At 40.8% G+C, this 26,150-nt stretch overlaps 1 protein-coding gene across 1 annotated transcript; it reads right to left on the bottom strand.

The window, feature by feature from the left end:
* Positions 1-8,086: 8,086 nt before the first annotated feature.
* On the bottom strand, positions 8,087-24,073 carry LOC127427441 (synaptopodin 2-like protein). Its single transcript, XM_051675049.1, has 4 exons — positions 23,825-24,073; positions 20,277-20,428; positions 19,118-19,836; positions 8,087-12,592 (listed from the first exon to the last, which is right to left on the bottom strand). Exons 1-4 carry the CDS (start codon positions 23,924-23,926, stop codon positions 9,969-9,971), a joined length of 3,597 nt encoding a protein of 1,198 aa, XP_051531009.1. The 5' UTR covers positions 23,927-24,073; the 3' UTR covers positions 8,087-9,968.
* Between the last annotated feature and the right edge of the window lie 2,077 nt (positions 24,074-26,150).

Below are 26,150 nucleotides of genomic sequence, written 5' to 3'. Positions count from 1 at the left end.
CAACAATTATCAAAGATAATCGTCAATTGTTAACATCGATGAAACATTAATTAAAATTAACACTAGCTTATTGATCATTCAAATTCAACAATCATCAAAGATAATTATCAATTATCAAAAATCAATAGAATATTAATAAGGATTAACATTGACGGGGCACCACCCTGGAATCAGGGACTAATAACCAAATAGTAAAACAGACTCAATATTAGATTGTTTTCTTAGGAAAATCGACATCCGAAGAATATCGATTTTCGGGAAAAAAACAATGAATGAAGGTTTGAATCCGAGCACTGACATCCCATCAGCATGACACAGGCATATGCAAAACAAACCAAAACACTTCTCTTTGTAATATAAACAAAGTTTATTTATGCAGTAATATCAATTAATAATTAATACAATGCAGTCAATAAACTTCTGACTTACAACTACAAACTAAACAGTGACATGATTAGATATGGAAATAAAAATAATCCTATAACACATAAGGTGTGTGTGTGACAGTGTGGTGTGTGTGTGTGTGTGTGTGTGTGTGTGTGTGTGTGTGTGTGTGTGTCAGTGTGGTTAGTAGAGAGAGAGAGAGAGAGAGAGATGATTAAGTGACAACCCGAAAGCTGATTTTGCGATAGCAGGAGAGAAAGCAGCTGTGCTCGTCACTCAGAGACGCGGTTTTACGAGCGGGGCTCGTAAAAGTCCTGCCTTATTTGACTCTTTAATGGATGAACTCAGTTTCTGTTTCACCCGCGATGGCGAAATTGCACAATCCAATTTGGTTGGACCACAATACAGCAAAACAAACTTGTGATAATTAATACCCTGAGTATTAATAATGAGCGGACATGGCGGTCCGTAAACTGTACAAGCAAAAACCTTGAAACACAAGAATAACACGCTATAATATTCTATCTCTGCCCAGACGTAACCTCTTACTTGAATCGCATGAGGACACAGGTAGAATGTGTTTTCCTCCGTCCTTTAACTTTGACCCGGTTCCTTGAGGCTCGTGTGATGACGGGAGGCCGTTTCCTCACTCTGTCGGCGGGCGGTACGGCTGTTGATTCTCAGCGGGCTGGCGGAGAACTCAGAAATGTCAACTTGATTGAAGATGGAAGAAAAATCTTTAATCTCTTCACTTCTGTAGGCCAACGGATGAAGGATCTGTTAGAGTGTTCGGTTGAACACAGAGTAATCTCAACTCGTCCAGCGAGATGGAGATTGTATGGCTACAGTTTCAAGTCGGACATTACTTCCTTGTGCCACAATGTTGCATCAGAGAGAAGCAAAAGCTATGTCTTTATTCGGTGAACGAAGTCGTTGGAAGCGAATTCTGGAAGGATTTCAGAATTATTTGAACTCCTGATGATGTCATGTTTGAGGGACGTTCTGTTGTGTGCCTCATCCAATAGGAGTTGAGAGCTCGATCCTTTAGTGAGCAAGGCTTCATGGATTTGTAGTCTGTTTTGGACTCCCTTTGTTTGATTTTGGCATGATATATATCAGTAAAATTTACGACTTAGAAGGTGGGGGCTTGAGTTATGTTTTTACGACTGTGTTAGGCCTGCCTTTGTCTTCTATCTGAATACATGAGGCCCAACAGCAGTATATCAACTGTAAAACAACAAGCTGTCAGAGCCACTATCACAAGTATTTTTACAGCCCCAGTAAAATGAGTCACCAATCGCCCTGCGTGACTGGAGCTGAAGCTCCACAGAGGTTAGTCGACCCAGCACTGCAAGATGTAGTTGCTGCTGTCCTTCGTCTCTCCATAGAGGAGAGAGATAACCTTAATGGCTACAATGTTAGTCATTGTGATGAAGCATTGCAGGAACTAGTTGATTATGTCAACAACCCGATCGGGAAGCCAATGCGCACAATCCTGGACCTTGTGGGCCAAATGTTCCTTCTTCATCACCGCAAAACCCAACTGCAAACCGCCGAGCACCAGGCCCAGCTCGCCCAGCTCGCCCAGCTCGCCCAGCTGCAGGGCAGCTACAATGCGGTGCAGAGGGAAAATCTCAGCCTGCACTAAGAAATTAGGTGCACTCAAGCTGAGAAAGTCCAGGCACAGGAAGATAATGCCCAGATGCAGGAGGAAAAAGCTGCCTCTAGTGGTACAGTCTCTGACTTCGTCCTCCAAGACACCTTTCAAATCCTCCAGCGGCCCGCTGGTTGGATGCAGGTGCCCCTCCTTATAGTTGCCCCCCCAGTCAGTTTTCAGTCAATGTTAGTCATCAATAAGTCGGTTTCAATGTTAGAAACCGACTGATTCCACACCACGAAGGGGGGACGATTATTTTCAAGCCCAGAGTGGTGTAAGCGGCTCAAAGATCCCATTAGCCAGGGAGCTGTACGCAACCCAGGGTCCACCCCCACACGTTGACTGGACACCTTCCCCACCACGAAGGGGAGGAAGTCGTCCTCATCGCTATAGTGATCCGAGTGACTATGATGTTTCGGATGACTCGGACGACCCGTGGTCATACCGACACCAACGCTTGAGAATCCGACAACTCGAGTCCCTCGCAGGGGACATAGAACGCTTTGACCCAAGTAATCGAGATTCAAACATCGACAATTATCTTAGAGAAATTGAGCACTGCTTAGTTGATTTGCCTTACGCTTCGTCGCGTGAAAAACTCAAGCTCATATGGAAGACCACGGTAATGAGTGTCCATGCGTTCATGGAAACGCTACCGACTGGTACACGAAACCACTACTCAGCTCTGCGTAAAGCCCTATGCGAGGAGTATTCGCTGTATATCGACGAAGCCTCCGCTACCATTGCTGCTTTCGCCATCACCCAGAAGAGGCACGAGCCTCCGTGTGAGTATTATAGATGCCTGAGAGCCACGTACTTCCAAGGAAGTAACGCACCAGGTCTGGAGGAGGAACAAGCTTTCAAGTATCTTTTCCTTCACAACCTCCACGAGTGCGTGAGATATGACGTCACGATGCACTGCAGAATGGGCAACCCCACCATGCAGGAAATCAGAAGATACGCGCAACTGGCATGGGAGACACGCGTGCGCCCTGCCCGAGGGCACGAAGGCGATGCCAGAGCCCTGGGGATCCAAGCCTCATATGCAGACCTAGCGCTTGAAGGCAACGAAATGCCTCGCATTAAGGTGAATGCTAGAACCGGACCCCAGAGGCGCCGATCACCTCGCCAGCAGGGTAGGCAACAGAACCAGGGGGGTGGTGACCAGACACACCCCCAGGGCCACAGCAGGCCTAAACAACAAAACGTTCGCCGGCCGAAAAGAAATGCGCGTTTCGAACGAAAACCCAAACAAGAAGGTGAGTGGGTAGGCAAGGTTTCAAATCCCCTCAGAGAACAAGATTTGAGAGAGGAAATGGAGGATATAAGGAGACGCTTGACTGAGTTAGTAACTAAGCTTCACGTGCTCCGTTGTTCACCAGGTCCGTCGACCTCCTCAAAGGAACACGGTGCTGAAACCTTGTCAGTATGACTAGACTATGTACCCCCTCCCATTAACGCCAAAGTTTACTTTGTAGGTCGGGAAAAGGGGAACAGTGTCCAAGTTGCTCCCCAAAACAGTCACTCCTAACATGCCACACCCTCCTTTTCTGACCTTCTTGGGTGATCTGTACCGTAAGGGCAATGCCTGACACATGGGTCATTCAGCTCCCACACACTACTCGACACCGGTTCCGAAATAGTCTAATGGGTTCCGACACCTTCGCAGAGGTGGCTAGAGCAAAGCTCTCCCTTGGCAAACTGTTATAGACAGAGACCTGCAACGTAAGCATCACAAGCTACACGCAAGATAGGTCATCTATCACAAAACAGGCCTGGATTGACACCTTTCAAGGGATGATGCTAACAGACCCTGTTTACATATGTCCCATTAATACGGAACCACTGTTAGTTGGCCAGGACCTACTGAACCGATTGGCTCCGCTCATTGACTGCCGTCGTGGACACATGTGGGCTCAGGTTGACATACCGAGACCACTTGGTCCAGAAAACAGTTCGCCAGCTTCAGATGCACACGTCGCCATCGTCCAAAAATCCAGCAGAGACGACGACTCCAATAAGAACAGTTACAGGGCCTGGGTAAAACCCTTCAGGGTACTATAGTCACTGTAAATTTGCAATCCGTTCTTATCAATAACATTTTGCACGCTTTAGGGACTTTGTCAGAGAAAACAACTTATGCGTGTATCATTAGAGATCTAATGCAGGACCTCAGGGAAATTAGCTCCTCAGTCAACAGTCTGAGTGATGGAAGGATTCCAGCTTACCTGGTCTCCCTAGACCTTGTCGAACAAATCCTTAGATCTGCTACTATCTCCATTGTGCAACCTTCACAGATACACATGGCATATAGTTTTGGCATTGCAATTCCAATCCATGTAAATCCTCAGAACCTCAAAATAGGATTTATCCTCAATCTACCATCATAGGCAGAATATATATAGACTAAAATCTGTATTTAATGTTGGTTTTCAGAGAGGTAATGCACACATTCACCTCAAAACACCACCAACACTCGTCGACCATGATGAGGACCCCTCGCTCTACCTTATCTCTAACCTAAACATGTGTACCAAGACAAAGAACATTCATTGGGTTTGTCCAAACGCAACCCCTTTGTTAGAGAGGTGACTAACTACCTCCCTGAACGAGTGTCAAGGTAGCATGTCCATCAAAGATGAAGGAACAGAGACAAGGGTAGAGCGAGCAGGCAATCGCTGGCTCGTTAACACACCAGCCACCGAAGTCATACGACTGCCATGATACAGCCACTAAGCTAAGGCCACTAAACTAAGGCTACCAAACCAAATGGTGTTCTTAACAGTTCCCCAAAGAGCCATCGTGCACATTGACGATATTGTCCTCCATCATCTCAACGTTGACAAAATGACGCAGAAATTGAGATCATGGACGCATTTAGAGGTCACAGCCTCACCGTTGATGACACCCTTCAACAGCAGCTTCAGGCTGAAGGGATGGAATTAGTGAAGTTCAGTCTCAAACCGACTGGCTTGACCACTATATTTCATAGTCACATAAGCAGATCGTCATCTTACCGAGAACAACCTATCAGTTTGGTTGCCCTCTGGCTCCTCCTTAGTGGTTGGATCATCATTGCAATTATTGCACACGCCATGTACAGGTACATTCAACACCTACAGGCCAGACTGGACTCACTTCTCATACAGCCTAGTTTTACACACCAGTCTGAGCACCATCCCACAGATTAACTCCAAGGAAAAGCCTTTTAACCTTTAACCCTCCTTTCCTCTAACATTTTGTTCCTAGTAACCAATGTCAGGTTCTGCTTTGATTTTGTGTTATGACCAAAGAACAACAAAGGATTGTGTTATGGTTAATGCTGTACCTTCCGATAACTTGAAATGTTTATGTGTGATGAATGTAGTTTTAGAATTAGCTAGAAGTTCTATGCCCAGATGTGCCTCAATCTCTGTCCAGACGACAAAGCCTCTGTGAACTCTAATGAACTGTATGGACTGTGCAACCATTTTGCTTTCCTATCAGGAATACATGGATGGCGTAACCCACAGGTTACTGTGAACCGACAAGAACTGTTCGGCCCTTCAGTTGCTCTAAAGATGCTGGACAACAACCAACTCTTCAGAACGAAGGGGGGAATGTTGGGCCTCATGTATTCAGACAAAGGCAGACCTAACACAGTCGTAAAAACATAACTCAAGCCCCCACCTTCTAAGTCGTAAATTTTACTGATAAAAATCGAGCCAAAATCAAACAAAGGGAGTCCAAAACAGACTACAGATCCATGAAGCCTTGCTCACTAAAGGATCGAGCTCTCAACTCCTATTGGATGAGGCACACAACAGAACGTCCCTCAAACATGACATCATCAGGAGTTCAAATAATTCTGAAATGCTTCCAGAATTCGCTTCCAGCGACTTCGTTCACTGAATAAAGATGTAGCTTTTGCTTCTCTCTGGTGCAACCTCGTGGCACAAGGAAGCAATGTCCGACTTGAAACTGTAGCCATACAATCTCCATCTCGCTGGACGAGTTGAGATTACTCTGTGTTCAACCGAACACTCTAACAGATCCGAAGGAGACCACTGAGCAATTCGCATCTTCATCCGTTGGCCTACAGAAGTGAAGAGATTAAAGATTTCTCTTCCATCTTCAATCAAGTCGACATTTCTGAGTTCTCCGCCAGCCCGCTGAGAATCAACAGCCGTACCGCCCGCCGACAGAGCGAGGAAATGGCCTCCCGTCATCACGCGAGCCTCAAGGAACCGGGTCAAAGTTAAAGGACGGAGGAAAACACATTCTACCTGTGTCCTCATGCAATTCAAGTAAGAGGTTACGTCTGGGCAGAGATAGAATATTATAGCGTGTTATTCTTGTGTTTCAAGGTTTTTGCTTGTACAGTTTACGGACCACCATGTCTGCTCATTATTAATACTCAGGGTATTAATTATCACAAGTTTGTTTTGCTGTATTGTGGTCCAACCAAATTGGATTGTGCAATTTCGCCATCGCGGGTGAAACAGAAACTGAGTTCATCCATTAAAGAGTCAAATAACGCAGGACTTTTACGAGCCCCGCTCGTAAAACCGCGTCTCTGAGTGATGAGCACAGCTGCTTTCTCTCCCGCTATCGCGAAATCAGCTTTCAGGCTGTCACTTAATCATCTCTCTCTCTCTCTCTCACTAACCACACTGATACACACACACACACACACACTGTCACACACACACCTTATGTGTTATAGGATTATTTTTATTTCCATATCTAATCATGTCACTGTTTAGTTTGTAGTTGTAAGTCGGAAGTTTATTGACTGCATTGTATTAATTATTAATTGATATTACTGCATAAATAAACTTTGTTTATATTACAAAGAGAAGTATTTTGGTTTGTTTTGCATACGCCTGTGTCATGCTGACGGGATGTCAGTGCTCGGATTCAAACCTTCATTCATTGTTTTTTTTCCCTGAAAATCGATATTCTTCGGATGTCGATTTTCCTAAGAAAACAATCTAATATTGAGACTGTTTTACTATTTGGTTATTAGTCCCTGATTCCAGGGTGGTGCTCCGTCAATGTTAATCCTTATTAATATTCTATTGATTTTTGATAATTGATAATTATCTTTGATGACTGTTGAATTTGAATGATCAATAAGCTAGTGTTAATTTTAATTAATGTTTCATCTATGTTAACAATTGACGATTATCTTTGATAATTGTTGATTTTAAAGGAATAAAAAAAAGCTAACATTGATTCTCTTCAATGTTCTATTGATTTTAATAATTAGTAATTATCTTTGATAATTATTAATTATTGCTAATAACCAAACTTGCTCCTAAACGTAGCACACTACATTTACTGTCCCATATGAGGTTTTAATGAGTTAGATTCAATTGATTAATTTAAATATTAATTAATAACTACAGAAATAATTATTAATTATTTCTGATAGTAACACTGATCTAAACAACCAGTAAAATCCTACACCTAACAGCCATAAAAAAGAGAACAAAAAATTAAGAGTGCTCTAAATTTTTGATGGAAACACAGACATGTGGCTAAGTTAGCACCTGATAAATTGAGACATATGATCATGTCATGTGGAATAGACCCTAGAGGGGTCACCTTAGCTGTGTATGTGTACAGAGTCAAAGCTTTGGAGTTCACAACAGTAGAACTTTGAGTGCACTTTAGCTACCCCTTGAAAATGGGCATAACGTTTATGATTCAGTTTACGATACAAAAATATTTCTTCCCATGAAAACTAAATGAAGAGTCTGAGCTGTCTTTTGGTTCAGTCGTTGTTTACAATAATGAGTGGGAGCTACTTGATTCTCTGTGGTCGTGCAACAGTGCCACTCAGGGGGGTATTAGGATTACTGCATATATCTCATCATGTCGTTTATCATACGGAGTAAGAATACATCACATTAAAAATATTACTGATGTGGAATTTTATTTACGGTACAACCATGGCCGTTACATTTATAGTGGCAAATCAATATACTTACGTGCCATGAAATACTCCACAAGAGAGAAAGAAGAAAAAGAACATTAGAAACAAAAACGAACACCCACAACTGACATTTATACATTTATTTTCATTGCTCTATATTAATGTTTTAGATGGTACGAATCAGTTTTCATCTTCTCACACCCAAATCCAAAAATCCAGAAACCCATTGTACTTTTCTCACATTCAACCATCTACATCTAAATTGACGTACTCCCACTATTAACCTCAAATATCCCAAAGCATTATTACTACAGTTAGTGTAATTAACTGAAATAAGTAACATTGTTTTTATAATATGTAAAGCAAACATAAATCACCTTTACTAAAGAATTAATGCTTTCAAAAATCTTAGTGGCATAGCATTCATTTTGACGATCCTAATTGTACACACTTTAGAAAATGAACATTTAGTGTATAACACTACTTAATGGCCCACAATGTCAAAAAGGCACTGACTTTCTTTTCCCCTCTATTTTTGCTTTAAAATTTATCTCTTGCTTTATATGCCACGTTTCAAAATGCTTCTGCCATTACCTTAGTTTTAGTAAGGTATATTTTTACTTTCGATCAACCACCTTATCCTTAGAAGAGAAATGGTACCCACCATTGCATGTTGTTCATATAGTGCATTGATTATATTCCTCAAAACAAGCAAAGTTCAACTAGGAAATTTCAGAAATGTTGTTAAACAGTTCACATAAGTGATTGAAGTGGATGCCATGCTTGTCTGGCAGAAGCATCATTCACAATGAGAGCAAGTGCCAGGAAAAGTGATCAGATGTCACATTCACATAATATGAAATAAAGATAAAGAAGTGCTTTCAGTTTTTCATCTAGTGTTGTTTTGTTTTGTTTTTCTTCTTCTTCTTCTTCTTCTTCTTCTTCTTCTTCAGCTGTCATATGAAAAAGCCCCAGCACAATTCCCCATGGTGGATTTCACATGCTTGTATAAATGCTCAGTCAAACTCAGCCTTGGCATAAGCAGCATTATGTGGATGAAATGAGCACATGCATCAAGCATCCATTCTAATCCTTGTCAAACAAGAAACAAATGCTTTATGTAATGCTCTACACAAACAGAGGCCTGCAGTCCAACCACAGGGTGGATAGTTTAAGATGTTACGGCAAGGCAGAGGTGAGACAGAGATAGCAATTTCAGAGCATGAGTAGACCAAAGGGTGGTTTGTACCATCTCTCCAAGTGAGGATTCTTCTTTTTCATTTCAAGCTGCGGTCACATTCTTTGTACACCTCTTCCATCTCTTTGTTACTGAGACTCTGAAACTTGAGGAATTACATTTCTATAGAACATTCTATAACACTTGTACACAAATAATCAAAGATTTTTCTCTCCAATATCTTGTAACAATTGGATTCTGTCATACATTTCCCACTCCTCATCACTCCTTTCTTGTGGCCCCAATAAAAAAAAATTAAAAAAAATTACACCACAGTTGATCAATATCTATTATCTTCCTTGTGCCCCCATGTGAAAACTCCAGAACTGATCATTATCAGACATTAATGCCATTATGTTGTATAGCTCTTCTCACAAGTAAATGCTGTGCAATTATTATTTTTTCTGTTGGTTCAAAATGAATGTTCATCTTGTGTAAATCAAATGAGATGCAAACTGAAATGGAACAGTGAACCAAACCTGTGCACACAGTGGTACAAACAGTTAATGTCTTGCTCAATATTTAGAATAATACATTTCTGAAATGTACAAATGGAGATATCTATAATACTGTTGCATATTCTATTTCATAATAATTGTGTATTTGGGTGAGCAAAAAAACGTGCTAAAATTGTTAACATGCAAAATATATGACAGCTCTGTCACTGAAATTTTTGTCATTATTGTAGTTGAACGTTTCATTTAACAGAACAAAGCTCAAGCACTTGAGTGCTCTTGCCCTTGGATGGTAGTAAATGTCACAGTGGATTCTCAGTGACGGATGGAACCAGGCCTCCACACATTGGGTTGAAGCCCCATGCTCGATGTACAAAAGTGGGGTCTGGGTACCCGCAGGTTTTGGCTGCTCCTAGACAATGAGGATTGCATACCAGCAGACAGTGGACTCAGCTCAGGGGCACTCTTAAATTGCTTGGCTCCCTGGAATGGAGTGTAGGCTTGCACAGGAGTGGATTGTGGGATGGGCACTGAATTGGGCACAGGGGCAGTTGATATTTTGGGGAGTGCAGGCAGGGCTGCTGTCGGGGCAGGAGGTGGTGGAGAGAATGGCACAGCGGGTCGTGGAGCAACAGGAGGTGGGGAAGTGATGTCACTACGCCACATCGGCTCACCAAGAGTGGTGGCGGATCGAGGGGCAATTACAGTAGGGGTCAAGGTTGTAGGTGCAGACATAGGAGTAGGTGTAGAGAAACGTTTGATTTGGTACACACGGCTTGCTTTAACAGGGACCTGCTTTGGCATGTTTAGGGAATTGCCAGTCATGCTGACACCATTCTGCTGCTGTTGATAAGTGGCATTAGACTGAGGGACTCCACCTCCATAGGTGAACAAGGAGGAGCTGAGCTGGTATGGCTGCCTACTCACAAAGTCAAGAGCTTTTATGCCCTGTTTGTGCTGGCCAGGCACTGTTTTAACCCCAACTTTTGAGGCATCATTGGCCTTGATGCCACGCTGGGCCACTGGGGGGCATGATGGTGACAGCAGTGGATTATAATTAATGGGTGGTGGGGCTCGGATGTTGGGAGAGAGTTTCCAGTTAGCTGGGAGAGAGGGTGTGGGTGAAGGATCACGAGGTTGTGCAGGAGACTTGGGCTGTTTATCCACCACATACCGGTCCATGCGGCTCTGTCTGCGTGCAAACAACTCTGCTCCTTTACCTCGCATCAGGGAAATCTCAGGGGCTGGAGGAGCTGGTTTGGGAGCCACTGGCAGTGGCATCTTGTATCCCTGTGCCTGCATGAAGTTACAAGCCTCAGCGCCCAAGTTGAGGAAATCTTCCTCAGGGCCAGACTCAAACCCTGCCTCAACACCCGAGCGAGACTTGTCATCCAGGTTCTGCACTAAAGACAGTAGTTCAGGGTTGTAAGATGGTGGCTTCTTCTCCTCTGGGGTACTGAACATTGGTTTCTTGGTGCCACGACGACAAGCCTCCTGCAGGATTCCAGTGCGGGCAGAAGGTACTGAGACCTGCTGCTCTTGAGAAGAGATCCCATCAGTGGATTTGGAGAGGGGGTACTTCTGGGCAACGGGTACATCTGGAATTTCTGTGGTAGAGGTTGCCACAGAGATGTATGGGTTGAAAGAGACTTTGTGGGGTGGGGAAGATTGCACATTTGGTGTTACAGGGGCATAGGCATGGACAAAGGCTTGAATAGCAGCTGGGACAGGAGGAGGGGCACATGAATTGGTTGGTGCAGGAGCATTTGAAAAGGGGGGAGAGAAGGGTTGTGTTGGCACATGAACTGGTGGATGTGACTGGTATTGAGAAGAACCCATGTGGTAAGGAGGACTGAGGGGGATTGCCTGTGTTTGAGATTGAGAATAAGGCTGGGCCATACCAGAAGTTGAATTCAAGGATGATAGATGAGAAGATATTGGAGAAAAAGGGGCAGAGGGGCTGGAATAGGTTGGAGAGAAAAGTGGGGCATTTGAAAGGGGAGGAGAAAATGGACCTGAAGTTATAGAGGATGGACCATTAAAGGTGGCTGGTCTGGCAGGGATATACAGTGATGTTGTAGAGATTACTTTCTTCACCTCTGAGCCAGCAGGAGAGAAGGGAGCTGGGATTGTTGCCGCAGACACAGCCAAGGACTGGGATCCAGGCTTCTTGGTGTTGTTGGGCCTGAAGACAACTGGAGCAGTTGCTGCTCTGTGGCTCACACAGCCTGGGGCAAATGGCCTGGCAGTTCTGTTGTGCACTGAGTTTGCAGCTGATGAGTCTGCTTGCTCTGATAATGCTCCTGCCATGGATGGCATGGGTGTCTGGCCTGGAGAGGACAACAAAACACTTGTCCTGCTCACCACCATCGGCTCCCTGTTCACCATACTAGTACCATGAGAATTTAGGGGTGTCATCAGAGTGACTGGGGTATATGTCAGGGCTGAGTCTCCTTGTTGCTGTGGCATGGAGGAGGTGGTGGGGTTAATGGGTTTCGATGAATGTTCTTCTGATCTTTTCCTCTGTTGTTCAAAAAGCTGGGCTCCTTTACCTGCTGTCGCATTCAAGCCTGGGCTGGGCTCCACATCTCTGTCAGGTACAATATATGCTGAAGTTCTCTTGTCTAGAATGTCCAAGTAACCACTATCCCAGGTAGAGTCTGGAGCAGCAGAAAACCCGTCCTCATCTAGTTCAGACTCGCTGCCTGGAAACAAGCCTTCGTCCTCTGTTTCTCCCTCTGTGTTACTGTAGCTTTCTCCGTCTACGCTGCCAAAACAGGTGAGAGTGTACTTTTTGGCACGCTGCCGTCGCTTCTTGAACATAAGCACACCTTTGGAGTGAGGGTTAGGAGCGTCAGTCAAGAGTGAGGCAATGGTTCGGCACTTTGATCGAGCCTCCTTCACCTGCTTATCCTGGAAACTTTCACCTCTGTGAAGCTCTATGGAGAGGGTATACTGATCAGTAAGAATGCTTTAAGCTGTTTACTGAAACAAAAATATATATATTTTTTTCCACACACTAATGAGTCAGCACTTCAGTGGTCAGACATAAGCATAATGATGATACACTCTTATTATACAGTGTTATGTTTAATATACTGCTTCTGAATAAAGTCTAATGGCTCACACTCTTGATGTCATGATAGGAAATTGCAGTAGCTTTGTTTCTGGCACCAGGTAACCATGTTTTTCTTTTCCATTACGTGATTAGGCATGAGGAATTATATACTGTAAATCAAAGGTAATGAAAACTTAGCATCTTGTAACATGGCATTACAGGCCTGTTAGCAGGGGTTGTCAAGTATATAAAGTGACACTTATGACTTTTATGTAACTTTACCTTTGGTGATGATGGGCAAACACACAGAAGCCACATACTGTACAACTTAATGGGTTGGCAACATAAGTCAAGTTGGCAGTGTAATAAATGGAAGGCACTTAACACATTTTTAGTTGAGTCAGAATAGCTCTGATATAGGACACTATAATGCAGTGGGTTAGTTGCTGAAATGTCTGGCACAGAAATCTTTTTGGTAAATCACTGAGCTCATCCTACTCTACAAATAGACCATCACATTCTACAAAATGCTTGAACAAATAACCTCTGGTGTACTCTAAGCACGAACACAGGTTAGAGTTAAATGATTTTAAACACACACACACACACACACACTTTGAGATGCAAGTCCTTTTGCTGAGATATTTTCTGTCTAACAAGGAGGGCTTATAACATTGTCAAATAAAAACCATACAGGTTAGATCAAATTGTGCGGCAATAGGTATAAGACAGTGGCCATACTACAAAAATGGGTTGACCATAACATATTGGCTAACATAAAACTTATAGGCTTAAGAGTAACATAAAGTTATGCCAAACGATAAAAGGTATGCAAATTATGGCTAGTAAAAAATATCTGCTTTTTTTTTTTTGAGCATTTTATTTTTTAGTAAGCCCCCCACCACCCCAAAAAAATAAATAAATCAATCAATCAATCAATGCAAGATTTAACAGTAACCCAAGACAGTCCAAGTTGATTTCAGTAAAGCCAACTTTCTCATTAGTGATAATTTTATCCACTATGTTTTCCATAAATATAATTTACCTAGAAAACAGACTCAAAGCTCCCTATCTGTATATGGCAATCCAAATCAAATTTTATTTAAAGCAATCCAGAAGTCTTTACCTGCGTAGATGTGTCCTTCATGTTCAACCTCTACAGGCAATGTGAGGCTCCTCATGTTGTTCAATGAAAAAACTGTGTTACCTAGTCAGCCTTACTGGCAAGACACATACTAACACACCACTGGTGTTGAGCCAGCAATTCTTAGGTGTTCTGCCCACATTGGTGCAAAATCAGCCAGTCCGTAGCCTGGGGTCAGGCCTTTTAAAGACCTTTTGTCTAACCATAAGATCTTGTCACAGGCCCAAAGAAACCCCATTATGTCATTCTGACTATTTCAGTCGGTGACCTGTGTTAGCAGACATCCCCCACCTGTTTCTCTCTTTCTTTGGTGTGGGCTTAGGCTGACCCGTCATGTAGGGTCACGGTGAACAAACTACTCACCGCTCATCGCTAATGTCATCACACATGCTGACACCTCAAACTACATCAAACCCAATACCAAAATACACCTAGCTCAAATCACAACCCTCCCACAAACTCCGTGGTCTGAGATTCAGGTATCTTTAAACAGGTCTTTAAAGTCAAATAACAAAAGGTCCACCTTTTCATCACCACTGTACAATTTGTGTATTGCACAATATCTGTGGAGATATCAGTAACATCTGTTGGCTTTGCAGTCACTTCACATACAGTACACAATTTTGAAGGGATAGTTTATCAAAAATTTTAATTCTGTCATTACTTACTCACCCTCACTTTGTTGCAAACTTGTTTGACTTTCTTCTGTGGAACACAAAAGGAAATTATAGGCAGAATTTTATGAACTGACAGCCTCAGTCTCCATTTATTTTCATTGTAGGAAAAAAGCAGCATCAACATTTCTTATCTTGTGTTTCAAATAAGAAAATCATGTGGGTTTGGAACAACATTAGTTAGGTGAACTAAACTTAACTATAGTTGTATATCTTGTACTGAAATAATTCCTCCCCAAAAAGCTATTTAATCTTAGTTCACTATCTATTCTGAGATAGGATAGATGTTATTTAATATCTTATGGTTTGCTGCTGATCAGCAGGCACATCTACAGTATAGTATTTGTATCCATGCACTTTATTTCCGACCTCCCACTGTGCTGCCACAATAACACATGTGCACGCTTCTCTTTTTTTTTTTACCAAGGCTGTCAGAATGTCTTGGCTTATTTCACCACTAACAGAGACAGGGAAGAGCAGCTGGCATAGACACCTTCCTTTACTGCAACTAATGCCTTTTTCTTTGACCTTCTTTCTTAATAAACTTTTAGAGAAGTTTTTGTTTTCTAATAAACAAGTGTAAGATCAAATTGTTGCTGACTATTTAATATTTCATTTTTCCCCCTAAATGTAGTAACTTAAAGGAAAAGTTCAACCAAAAATGAAAATTCTCTCATCATTATGATAGAAGAATATCGCAGCTCTATAGGTCCATACAATGCAAGTCAATGCATTGAAGCGATATGAAATGTGTGGTTGAGAAACTGATTAATATTTAAGTCTTTTTTACTATAAATCTCCACTTTCATTTTCACATTCTTCTACTTGTGTTTTTGACAATTCGCATTCTTCGTGCAGATCATCACCTACTGGGCAAAGAGGAAAATTTATAGTAAAAAAAGGAGTCAGATATTGATCTGTTTCTCACCCACGGTGTCAGGGTCCTGTCACTCTGTCAGTCTGGGTTCTTGTCTGATGGGACTGTGGCATTATCATCCCATGTCTGTCTTGTGTTTTCGGTCAGTCTTGTTTCATGTCTGGAACATGTTGTCTGGATTCTGATCATTCTGTCTGGTTAGGTTTCGGTTTTGGTGTCGGGATCCAGACACTCATGTTCCTTGTCTTGTCCTGTATTGGCGCGTGTGCATTGCACTTGTCATTTTGGTGGCATGCACTTATGTCAATAATCGATGTCTGTCTCTTGCGACCACAGACACGTGTTGCGCTCGCTTTGCGCTGTGCGCCCGGGTCACGAGCTGTCTTCATGTTGGGCTGAGGTTTGGTCACTTCGGTCTGAGGTGTCAGGTGTGTGTGTGGCCGAACTCTCGCACAGGTGTCCTGTCTTGTTTTTGTCACCTGTTGCATGCATCGCGTGGCGTTTGGCTTTGTTTAGTGTAAGAATGCGTGGTATCGCTTTGTTTGCTGTTGCTACGCATTCTCCCATCTTGTTTGTCTGTTGGCATGGGCGTATATTGCCTTATTGCCTTGACATGTGCGCTCATGCCATTCGGGTGTTTCGTTGTCTTGTGAGAGCACGTGGCTTTGTTCTGTTTCTGTTTCGCCGCGTGCCTCACTGTCTTACGTCATACACCACCTCCTTGTTTGCCTATTATTAGTTAATTTGTTACACCTGCCCTGCATTAACCTGTTTGACTTCCTTCCCTATTGTAGTCTCCTCGTGTTTGCTCTCCAGGGCCAGTTCGTCTTGTTTCCAGTCTTGTGTGCTTGTGTATCCACTCGGTCTTTAATGTTCCAGTCGGTCCCGTCTTGTTGGCCCTGTTTTTTTATTCCCATCCCTACCTCTGTCCGGTCGGTCAAGTTTCCTGTTTCCCCTGCCCCAGCCTGGATTATATTCCTTTGTTTTTCCCCTTCGGGGTAGTTTATGTTTCTTGTTTTTCCCCCTTGTGGGAGTTTGAGTTTCCCTTTATTTTTTGTATTTAATAAATTCCCTGATTTTACCTCTGCATTTGGGTCCTGTCTCTGCATCCTTGACACACTGTATATACTGATTATCTTGAATGAATTGTTTGGTATGGATGATGACTATTATCTGTATTATTTGTTTGATTCTGTTTCAAGAATATAGCCCTATTCCTTCTTTAATTTGATTTAGGATTAAAATCTTAACTTTTGGAAATAAAAATCTACTACACACATTTTTATTTGTCCTTGTTGTGCTGTCCAAAATGTACATGTAAGGTTTAGAGATTGTAAATTTCTATCTATCAGTATAATTATTCTCTTTTCTTATAGAGACATTGTTTCATAGATGTGTATAAGCAGTCATGCAATAATAATTAATTTATTAATTATTAAATACAACTAAAGTCTGTACTGTATATTTCCCTGTCTCTCTGTGATATATGTGACAAAATAAGACGTACATACTAAAATATGTGGATTATGTAAATACATATTTTCTTATAAAATATGACTGACTTACTTAAAAATAAAAAGTTTATCTTTATGTACCCTGCAATGGTCGATTAGTATACAATGCAGCACAAGTAGATCAGTCTCGTGGAGATATGCATATATCCAGTATTTAAAATAAGCACCAAACTTTGAAGCTACCAGAGGAATTTTTTTTTTTTTTTTTTTTACATTTGTAATATGGATGAATTTAAACATTAAAGCTTATACAGACACCTGTCTAGTGGCAGTAGTTAAACTACTAACTTTTAGTTAGACAATGATCATTTTCCATACTGATAACACAAAATAATATCATATGTGTAACAAGTTGTAAAGAGAATCTAAAATAATATGCAACTCGTGCGTATTGAAAACATCCAGCACGTCATGGAAAATCAACTACTTAGTCGATTAAATACACGTCACTGAGCTACAGTCCGCAGCGAGAAGAACATGGAAAATTTACATGGCAATGTCCACTTGGCATTAGAGGAAACAGATGTTATATGAATTATATGACTTTAAAACACACACACACACACACACACATTTTTGAAACCAACAACATCTAAGTTTTGTTGAGTTAATCAGTCTCTACTTTTATCTATCAGTGCATATTAGACTCCATTGTGAAGAAGGCTCAGCAGAGGTTGTACTTCCTTCACCAGCTAAGGAAGTTCAACCTGCCACTGGAGCTGCTGACACAGTTCTACTCAGCTGTCACTGAGTCTGTCCTGTGTACATATAACTGTCTGGTTTGGTTCAGCCACCAAATCATACAGAAGGAATGTACAACGGACAGTCAGGACTGCTGAGAGGATTATTGGTGCCCCCCTACCCACCCTCCAAGACCTGTACGTCTCCAGAGTGAGGAAACGTGCAGGTAGAATCACTCTGGACCCCACACATCCTGCCCACTCCCTTTTTGATCTATTGCCCTCTGGCTAGCACTACAGAGCACTCAGAGCCAGGACAACCAGGCACAAGAACAGTTTTTACCCTCAGGCCATTTACCACATGGACAATTAAACTGCCTTCAGGACTCCCATAGTGCAATAATGTATACATTTGTCATGTACATATGTAAATTCACTCATATTTAATTCAATAGCTGTACATACCCCAACATTGCACATACATATATTACCACTTGCAAATGTACATTCTATGTTATATGTCCTATCTTTCCTTTTTTTCTTATACTCTTACCTTGTTTTATATTCTGTGTCTCACTGTAATGTTCTGTGTGCACTTGCTTGTTTCTCCTATCACCAAAAACAATTCCTTGTGTACGTGAACACACTTGGCATTAAAGCTCATTCTGATTCTGATTCTGAAATCTATACCTGACATGAGCCACTTTTTTTAGGAATCTTGAAGTAAAAGATCAGCTTATATGCTTATATAGTAGATACCCATATATTGAGTTTTCTTTTAAATAAAAGCCCTTAATGCTTTGGAAGAGTGGTTAAATATTAAATACACAGACAGACCATTTTCTGTGTAACAACGTGCAGTTTGTGGCCCTCGCATTATCAGAATCATACTACTAGCACAGTAGAATGACTGAACGTTTAGTTTAAATACAGAGAATGAAATGACACTGACACTGGACAGCAACTGGACATGCCTTTCTCAGTATGCAAGAGAGGATAGCATAATAAGCCTGAGTCAGATGACTAATATAGATTTTAACTCTCTTCTGTCCAGCCCCCTAACCTGCCCTGTTAAGCCTTCAGCAGGGGGACATGTAGGAACCCCAGTCACCAACATTTGTACAGTATGAGCTCACTGTCATCATTTAAGTAAGTGTTAAATTTCTCAGGATTATATGTTTAGTTTCAGTTTTTCCAACTCTAACTCTAATTTCATTTAGCTTTCATATTAGTTTTTCATTGTCGATAATAACTGATGTCCATTAGCTCAAATCAGTTATTGGTCACCAGGTCCAGATTCACAATTCTGACATGGGAGATTAACTTTTCTGTTATGGCTTTCCAGAGAGCACATTTAGCATTATCTTGAAATAGGGCATGAGGTAATAACAGAAAGAGAGGCTAGAATCAGAAAGGCTGAACTCATCCTTATTAATATATAAAACAATTTATTGTGAAATGAATGTCAATATTCAAACATACAAATGTGCTGTTTGAAAAAGAGGACTGATACTCACTAGCTTGTTTGGCCTTGTCCATATATGTCAAACTCAGTTCTTCATCCACTGGGTTGTCCACCGGGCCCACCATGGGTACCATCTGTCTGTGAGATGCCAACATGAGAGCCTCTTTTGCCCTTTCTGGAGAAACAAGAGGAGGTGGGACAGTGGGGGGCTCCTGGAAGCCACTGTCCACTTCAGCAGCTCCTGACGGACTTTGGTCAGAATTTTCAGAGGAATTTTCTGCTTGGTGCAACCACTCAGCATGCGTGGGCTTATAGACCACCTCTCTGCGGGCCACCCCGGACATTGCGTGCTGTTGCGGAGTCCCTATTCCATCTAGATCAGATACAGCATAGATCTGTTTTGGGGGGTACATGCATACTTCCTGGGCACTCTCATAGCCACTCATTTCTGAAGTCTCCTCCTCATGGAGCGAGACTTGGCTTGGGCACTTGGCAGGTGAACTATTAGGGCTTCGTCGTCTCTGTCTTCGCTGCCTCTCTTGTGCTGCCACATCAGCATCACTGTCTGTCTCGCCATAGTATGCCTCACTGTCTGGAGGGGACGTAAGGCACTCTAGGCCAGTGGGGGACATGAGTGATGCTCTGTTGACACCAGGCGGTTTAGAGGTAAATGGAGGGGACAGAGCTCTCAACGCAGCCCGGTACTCCTTATCGATACGAGGGGAGGGGGCTCGACCCAGAAGCACCACTGACTGATAGGCAGCAGGGGCCCTGAATGGAAAGCATAGTAATTAGTAGTAATAGTAAGTATGTTAAAAAACCCTATTAAATTACACGACCAATGCAATTTTATTTCCTGTACTGACCTATAGGCTTTGCCAGTAGGCGTTAATTACATCACAGTCGTGAATTTTTTAAATGCTAGTTGGCTGCAGATGGAATTAAGGGGAGGGACATTCTCATTCTACATCGCATTTGATTGGACAAAAAATCTATGTAGTGCAAGATGAGTCATTAATATTTTTGTTTTTTTTCCTGGAAGAGAAGCATAAATATTTTTTATCCATATATCTGCTAAAAGTTATTTTTGTCACCTTTAAATAGTATAGCACAAAGATTGCTTTGAAACTAATAGACATTGACAAAAAGCTACAAAATTCCCATTTTAATTTAATTGCATTTCATTTAATAGTATGCCTACTCAATTCTACCTTTTGATTCGCAGGTGGAGAGTTCCTCTGCCGCTATCGATGAGGTTCATAGCCTCAGCATGAGACAGTGTTCCACAGGAGACATCATTGATTGAAACCAGCTCATCAGTCTCTCTGAGCCCTGCCCTGCATGCCTTACTGCGTTTTCTCACCTAAAACAGCAGGGGGAGACAGAGTAAGCAAAAGTGGACATAAACCATCTTTTGGTAGATTTAATGAATAAATAATTAAGAAGACCAATGAATAATTATTAACCATAAAAACAAAACATTAAAACATTTACTTCTATCCATTATATTAATGCTAGATTATTGGTTTATTATTATAACACTCCATTTATGAATGTCAAGTTAGTTTAAACAGTTTTTGTTTCCAATGTTCATTTGATTTATTTTATCACTGCAATCAAATTCCCCCACAGAATCACATCATAAATATAATCAATGAAATCTGACAACCTCTGTGCCATTGGGTCATACTGCATCTGTTACCAATAAACCAGTGTGGGATCTGTTTGTCTGAGTGGCTCGCTGATGGTCTCAAAACAAAGTCGAGGACTTTTCATGCCAAGAGTAATAGAATCATTCAAAATGCAATGTTGACTACCTCTCACAGATAATGTACAAAAACAAACATGGATTACAGCTGAGCTATTGGCAGAGTCTTCTCACAGTGGGACAACTTAATTCAAAGGTTGTGCTTTTGAGGTAGCCATTCAGTGGGTTTTGTATTTGCAATAACTTAATGACAAATTGACAGTGATGAAGGCAGCCTACATGGCTTTTTTCTTATTTTCAGATGTCAACTCCTAGAGAGCCTAACTGAGGTCATCTATCAAATATGAGAGTGCTGTTCTTACACTCACTTCACCAACACATGCCAGGCTAAATGTCTGGCCTCATTCCCAGCTTTGTCTCTTGCTTCCAGAACAACATGTTAAACGCTTTAAAACAACTGCTTTGATAAAAACAAGGTTCAGTAAGCTTTGTTTTTCAAAATTGGGCTTCAGGTATTTTTTACCACCCAAAACTGGGCTAATTGGATTAACACTTCAAAATATTTTTGTCTTAAATCTTAAAAAAAAACAAAACAAAAAAAAACAAAAAAAAAAAGAAAAAGAAAAAGAAATAGTATCAAACAGGATATATTAAAATCTCTAGTAAAAAGATACAAGCATTCAAATATGTTTTCAAATTAGAAGAAAACAGTGGAAGGTTAGATTGTTGTTAAACTTCCACCAATTTGTATTGCAGATCAAATGGTCTGAGAATGCAAACAGGGGGAGCAGCATGTGCAGCTGGTGCCAGGGCAGCTGTTGCCTGTTGGCAGACCTGAACCAGGGCATGCCATGAATTCTCCATGTGTTCTCCACATAGCCTAAATAATGTGTTCAACCATTGTAAAGAGTTAGTTGTCACTCAGTCTCAATAGGTTCTTAAAACTCAATGAGTGCATGTTTTTGAGAAGTGGACCTTCTTATATTACTGTACTTATGAAGTAAATGGAGGGAATTTACAGTGGGGTCCAAAAGTCTGAGACCAAACTGAAAATCAGGCATTCAAAATATAATTTAACCCTGGAAATATAGCTGAATAATAAAGAAATGAAAACAAAGAAAAGTTATGGTGTAAAACCAAAAATAAATATTTAAGATTTTGTACTATTTCAAGGTCATTAATCAAATGAGCTAATTTGTGACACTGACTATGTTAACAAAAGGTCAGATTTCCTTGCTTCCATAGAAGCTCACAAGGTGCTCTTTGGAACATTTTCAAAGCTAGAATAACATGTTGGAACTTTTCACTCAAATTGTAATGCTGATAATATAATTTGTAAAGAAAGATGAGTGTAAAATTGAAGCATTTTCACTAGTGGTCTTTTGGACCCCACTGTATATCATATCAGACAGATAAGGATTGAAAGTATCTGTATGGCAAATGGCATTTACATTTCAAACATTACACTGAATTATGAGAACACGCTGTATGTCTTCAGTCATTTCAAAGCATTGCCAGAACATTTAGAGAGTTAAATGTTGCTAGCATTGCAAGTGTCACTGAGGCCATTCTACATGCTAGTATTAAAAGAAGCAACCAGAGTTCCATCATGATCAGAATAGCTCAATTAAAAGTAGAGATGGCAATGGAAAAAGGCCACACCACAAATGGAAACAGATGAAACTTTGCAGAGGTGACCTTAGCTGTAATGACAGAAGAAGTGGAACTCCCTACAGTGCTAAAAAAAACATATACATCTCTGAATGTACAGAAACCATCTTTCCCCTTTGAACAGGGAAAGTACACAGAGCATCTGCCGTGGCTCATCCATCCAAAATAGCCTTTAGATCAGGGAATTTTTTTTGCAAAGTTGTCGCTGAACAAATGTGGCATACAGAGATTGCGGCTGTAATTCTACACAGTCCTGAAATAACATCATAATTTAGGCAGAACTCTATGAGAATGCTCCCTTGAAAGATTGGGATTCCATAGAAACCCAAACAAAAAGCTGCCAATTTAATAAGACTTGAGAGGTGCACTGTGAAAAGCCTAACAGGTTTATCTATGGAGCAGGCATGCTTGCAACACAGAGACAAACGGCTCTTGAACAGACATTCATAAACAGATAAAAGTGGTCTGGGGCCAATAGTCTAAAAGATGATGTGACAGTATGTTTTATCTTATATGTTTAGCCTTATTATTAAATGAAAGACATGCAAGTGTTCAGTCAATCTGGATTGTATTTCTTCTGGTCCTGAACTTTTTTTATTTTATTTTTTTATAAATATGTAATTAATAAATACAGTATATTTCATTAAAAAAGGGCCCCAAATTGACAATTGTTGTTCCAAGAAAGCATATCACATGAATTAATCACACATATCCACATACATGCTAGAAAGGGCTACGCAGCCCACCTGAGTATTTAACCTAAAATGTCCTCAATAACACTTGCACTCAAGCAGGCTTATCAGGTGTTCCACACATCTGCTCTGTTAAATTAGGGCTCACACACAGGCCAGGACAACATTAAACTTAATAGACATTGACTAAATTAATTGTAAAAATATATGTTTTTAAATAAGTTTGTGCTTGTGTACAGTCATTTTCATAGGCTGTTACAGGAGATGGGCTTCAAGAATGAAAAATACTTTTGTACTATTCTGAGCAATACTGGAAGGTGGTATTGTGGCACTTCTAATGTTACAGTACTTCTACAATAGTATGAATCACCACTGTTGTATTATTCCTCATTTGTAAATAAATATAATTGTAAAATGCTAATACCAACACAAGTGCTCGGATTGTAAAGTTCTGCATCTTACACAGCTAACACAAAAAATAGGAATATTTTGACAATTGTTAAGCATGATGTGGTTGAGGCCAGTGGCGTATGGCACCACATTGCAGCCTTTCAAGTCTTCTTTCATGGCAAGTTTGAAGTTGCAATCAAAAGATAGTGTTTATCTTAATAGATTAACAAACTAGTCATTAATTTGAAACATGATTCAGCTTTTACCAGATAGCCTCTCCAATCCCATGCCCCCTTACCTTTGCCACTTGGAGGGGTGTCTGGTGCTCGGCTCCTCCCTGTAATCGGAAACCCCATGGTGCACCTCCTGAAAGAGTCACCACTACTTCCTCTGCCACCATTTTTCATAAATTACCTCTATGTCTCTATTAATATTTCTTGGTAAAGATGTTTCTGGTCTCTTTCAGTAGCCTTGTCCCATCCCTGGACCTTCAGTCCCCCTCAGTGCCCCTGACAGCTTGCAGAGCTTCTGCCAACCCAGAGAGGTGAGGCAGATACCCACCCCATGGGTAAAAGCATGTGAAGCATGGGGTGAGCAAAAGGGGGTGGGCGGAAGTGAGAACAGCCCCTCTCTCTCTCTCTCTCTCTCTCTCTCTCTCTCTCTCTCTCTCTCGCTCTCTCTTTTGGAATGCTGGGTTGGCGGGTAGGGGTGAGTGGTCTAGATCTAGGCCCTCTTTTCTTTATCCTGCTGGCCTTGTCAATCCACAGCCACATCCAAAGGATGCTGACAGACCCTCTAAAAATACCCCAAGCAGTCCCACTAAGCTTTATCTGTGAATGCTCTCAAAATCTGAGAGGAGCAGTTAGTTATTTTTGGTGTCAGATGCTAAAAGACTGTGTTGCAAATTAAATTTAAACTTCTTCATAGGCATATATATATATATATATATATATATATATATATATATATATATATATATATATATATATATACAGTACTGTGCAAAAGTTTTAGGCACTTGTGAAAAATGTTGCATAGTGAGGATGTCTTCAAAAATAATGTCATAAATAGTTTTCATTTATCAATTAACATCATCCAGTAAACATAAAAAAGCTAAATCAATATTTGGTGTGGTCACCTTTGCCTTTAAAACAGCTCCAATTCTCCTAGGTACACCTGGACACAGTTTTTCTTGGTTGTTGGCAGATAGGATGTACCAAGCTTCTTGGAGAATTCGCCACAGTTCTTCTGTCTATTTCGGATGTCTCAGTTGCTTCTGTCTCTTCTTGTAATCCCAGACTGACTCGATGTTCAGTGGGGGGCTCTGTGGGGGGAATGCCATCTCTTGCAGAGCGCCCTGTTCTTCTATTCTAATCTTTTCTGTTTGCAAAAGTAATGTTTGGGAGTCTAAAATGTATTTTTCCTATCGATACATTAAAGCTGAAAATATAAATAACCATCTTAAGACAAATGTTTTTGTGAAACATCTTATGTGCCTAAGACTTTTGCACAGTACTATATATTATTATTATAATTTATTTATTTATTTTAGTTATTCCTAGAAATTAATCAGCAAAGAGCTAAATAATTTTGGGACATATTTTAACTTTTTTTTTTAACCCCATACTTTAACGTCACTTCTTTAAATATGTTTACAAGAAAAGCATTTGTCACAATTATCTGTGCTTTCATTTATTGTTTCCTCTGGAATTGTGCCGTTCACAGTAATACTTTTTATTTGCATCCAGTGAATGGGTTTTTGTATTTTGTTGTTTTATTATTTATCTGTTGCTATAGCATGGTTTAGCCAGCTGGTCTAGGCCCTGTTTATAGCACCATCCAAAGACTATGGGGCTATTCTAAGCAGAGTCAGTGTAATAAGATTCTCTGAAGATTATCTTATGCAATAACATTATTTATTTAAAAAGTTTAAAAAATCAAAATCAAAATCAGAAGTAAAGTTTATTCATTATGTTGCCATGACATTGCTGCTGGAACTTGGTGTTTGGATTGATGTTGGTCTAAGTACTGTAATACACTTATCACATAGATCCCACACACGCACGCACACACACGCACGCACGCACACACACACACACACACACACACACACACACACACAATAGACTGATGGGGACATAACATGGACAGCTTTTTTCCCCTCAAAGTTAACATCGTCACAGTATAAAACTGCCACTAGAGGGAGCACAGTTCCCACATCATCATGGCATCTGATGAGTGAAACAGGAGCTCATGGTCGGTGGATAGGCGGATGAAAACATGAGGACCCCCTGGCCTGTATACATGTATGTTGCATGTAAAGTAAACAGAACTGTAGATCTGAAAAGAAAAATATTTAGTCGTGGACTGTAATGATATTTACGTAAAATGTCCGGAATTATCCATAACTTGACTAGCAGACCAAATTAAACATAATCTAAATTTCTCTGATGGTGATGAACGTACAAGAATTACAATGTATAATTTGATATATTAATTTTCCATTAAATTCCATATTCAATGTAACCTTTCATACGTTTTGTTAACTTTGCACTCCGTTGTGCCATGCACTTTAAAGGAGGAAAAACAAAACAAAAAAACAATAAAGATAATTATTTCTGATG

This window comes from Myxocyprinus asiaticus, chromosome 36, assembly GCF_019703515.2.
Source record: "Myxocyprinus asiaticus isolate MX2 ecotype Aquarium Trade chromosome 36, UBuf_Myxa_2, whole genome shotgun sequence".
Lineage (NCBI taxonomy): Eukaryota > Metazoa > Chordata > Actinopteri > Cypriniformes > Catostomidae > Myxocyprinus > Myxocyprinus asiaticus.
Note: the sequence above shows the minus strand (reverse complement) of the source record. Positions and strands in the feature narration are given on the sequence as shown.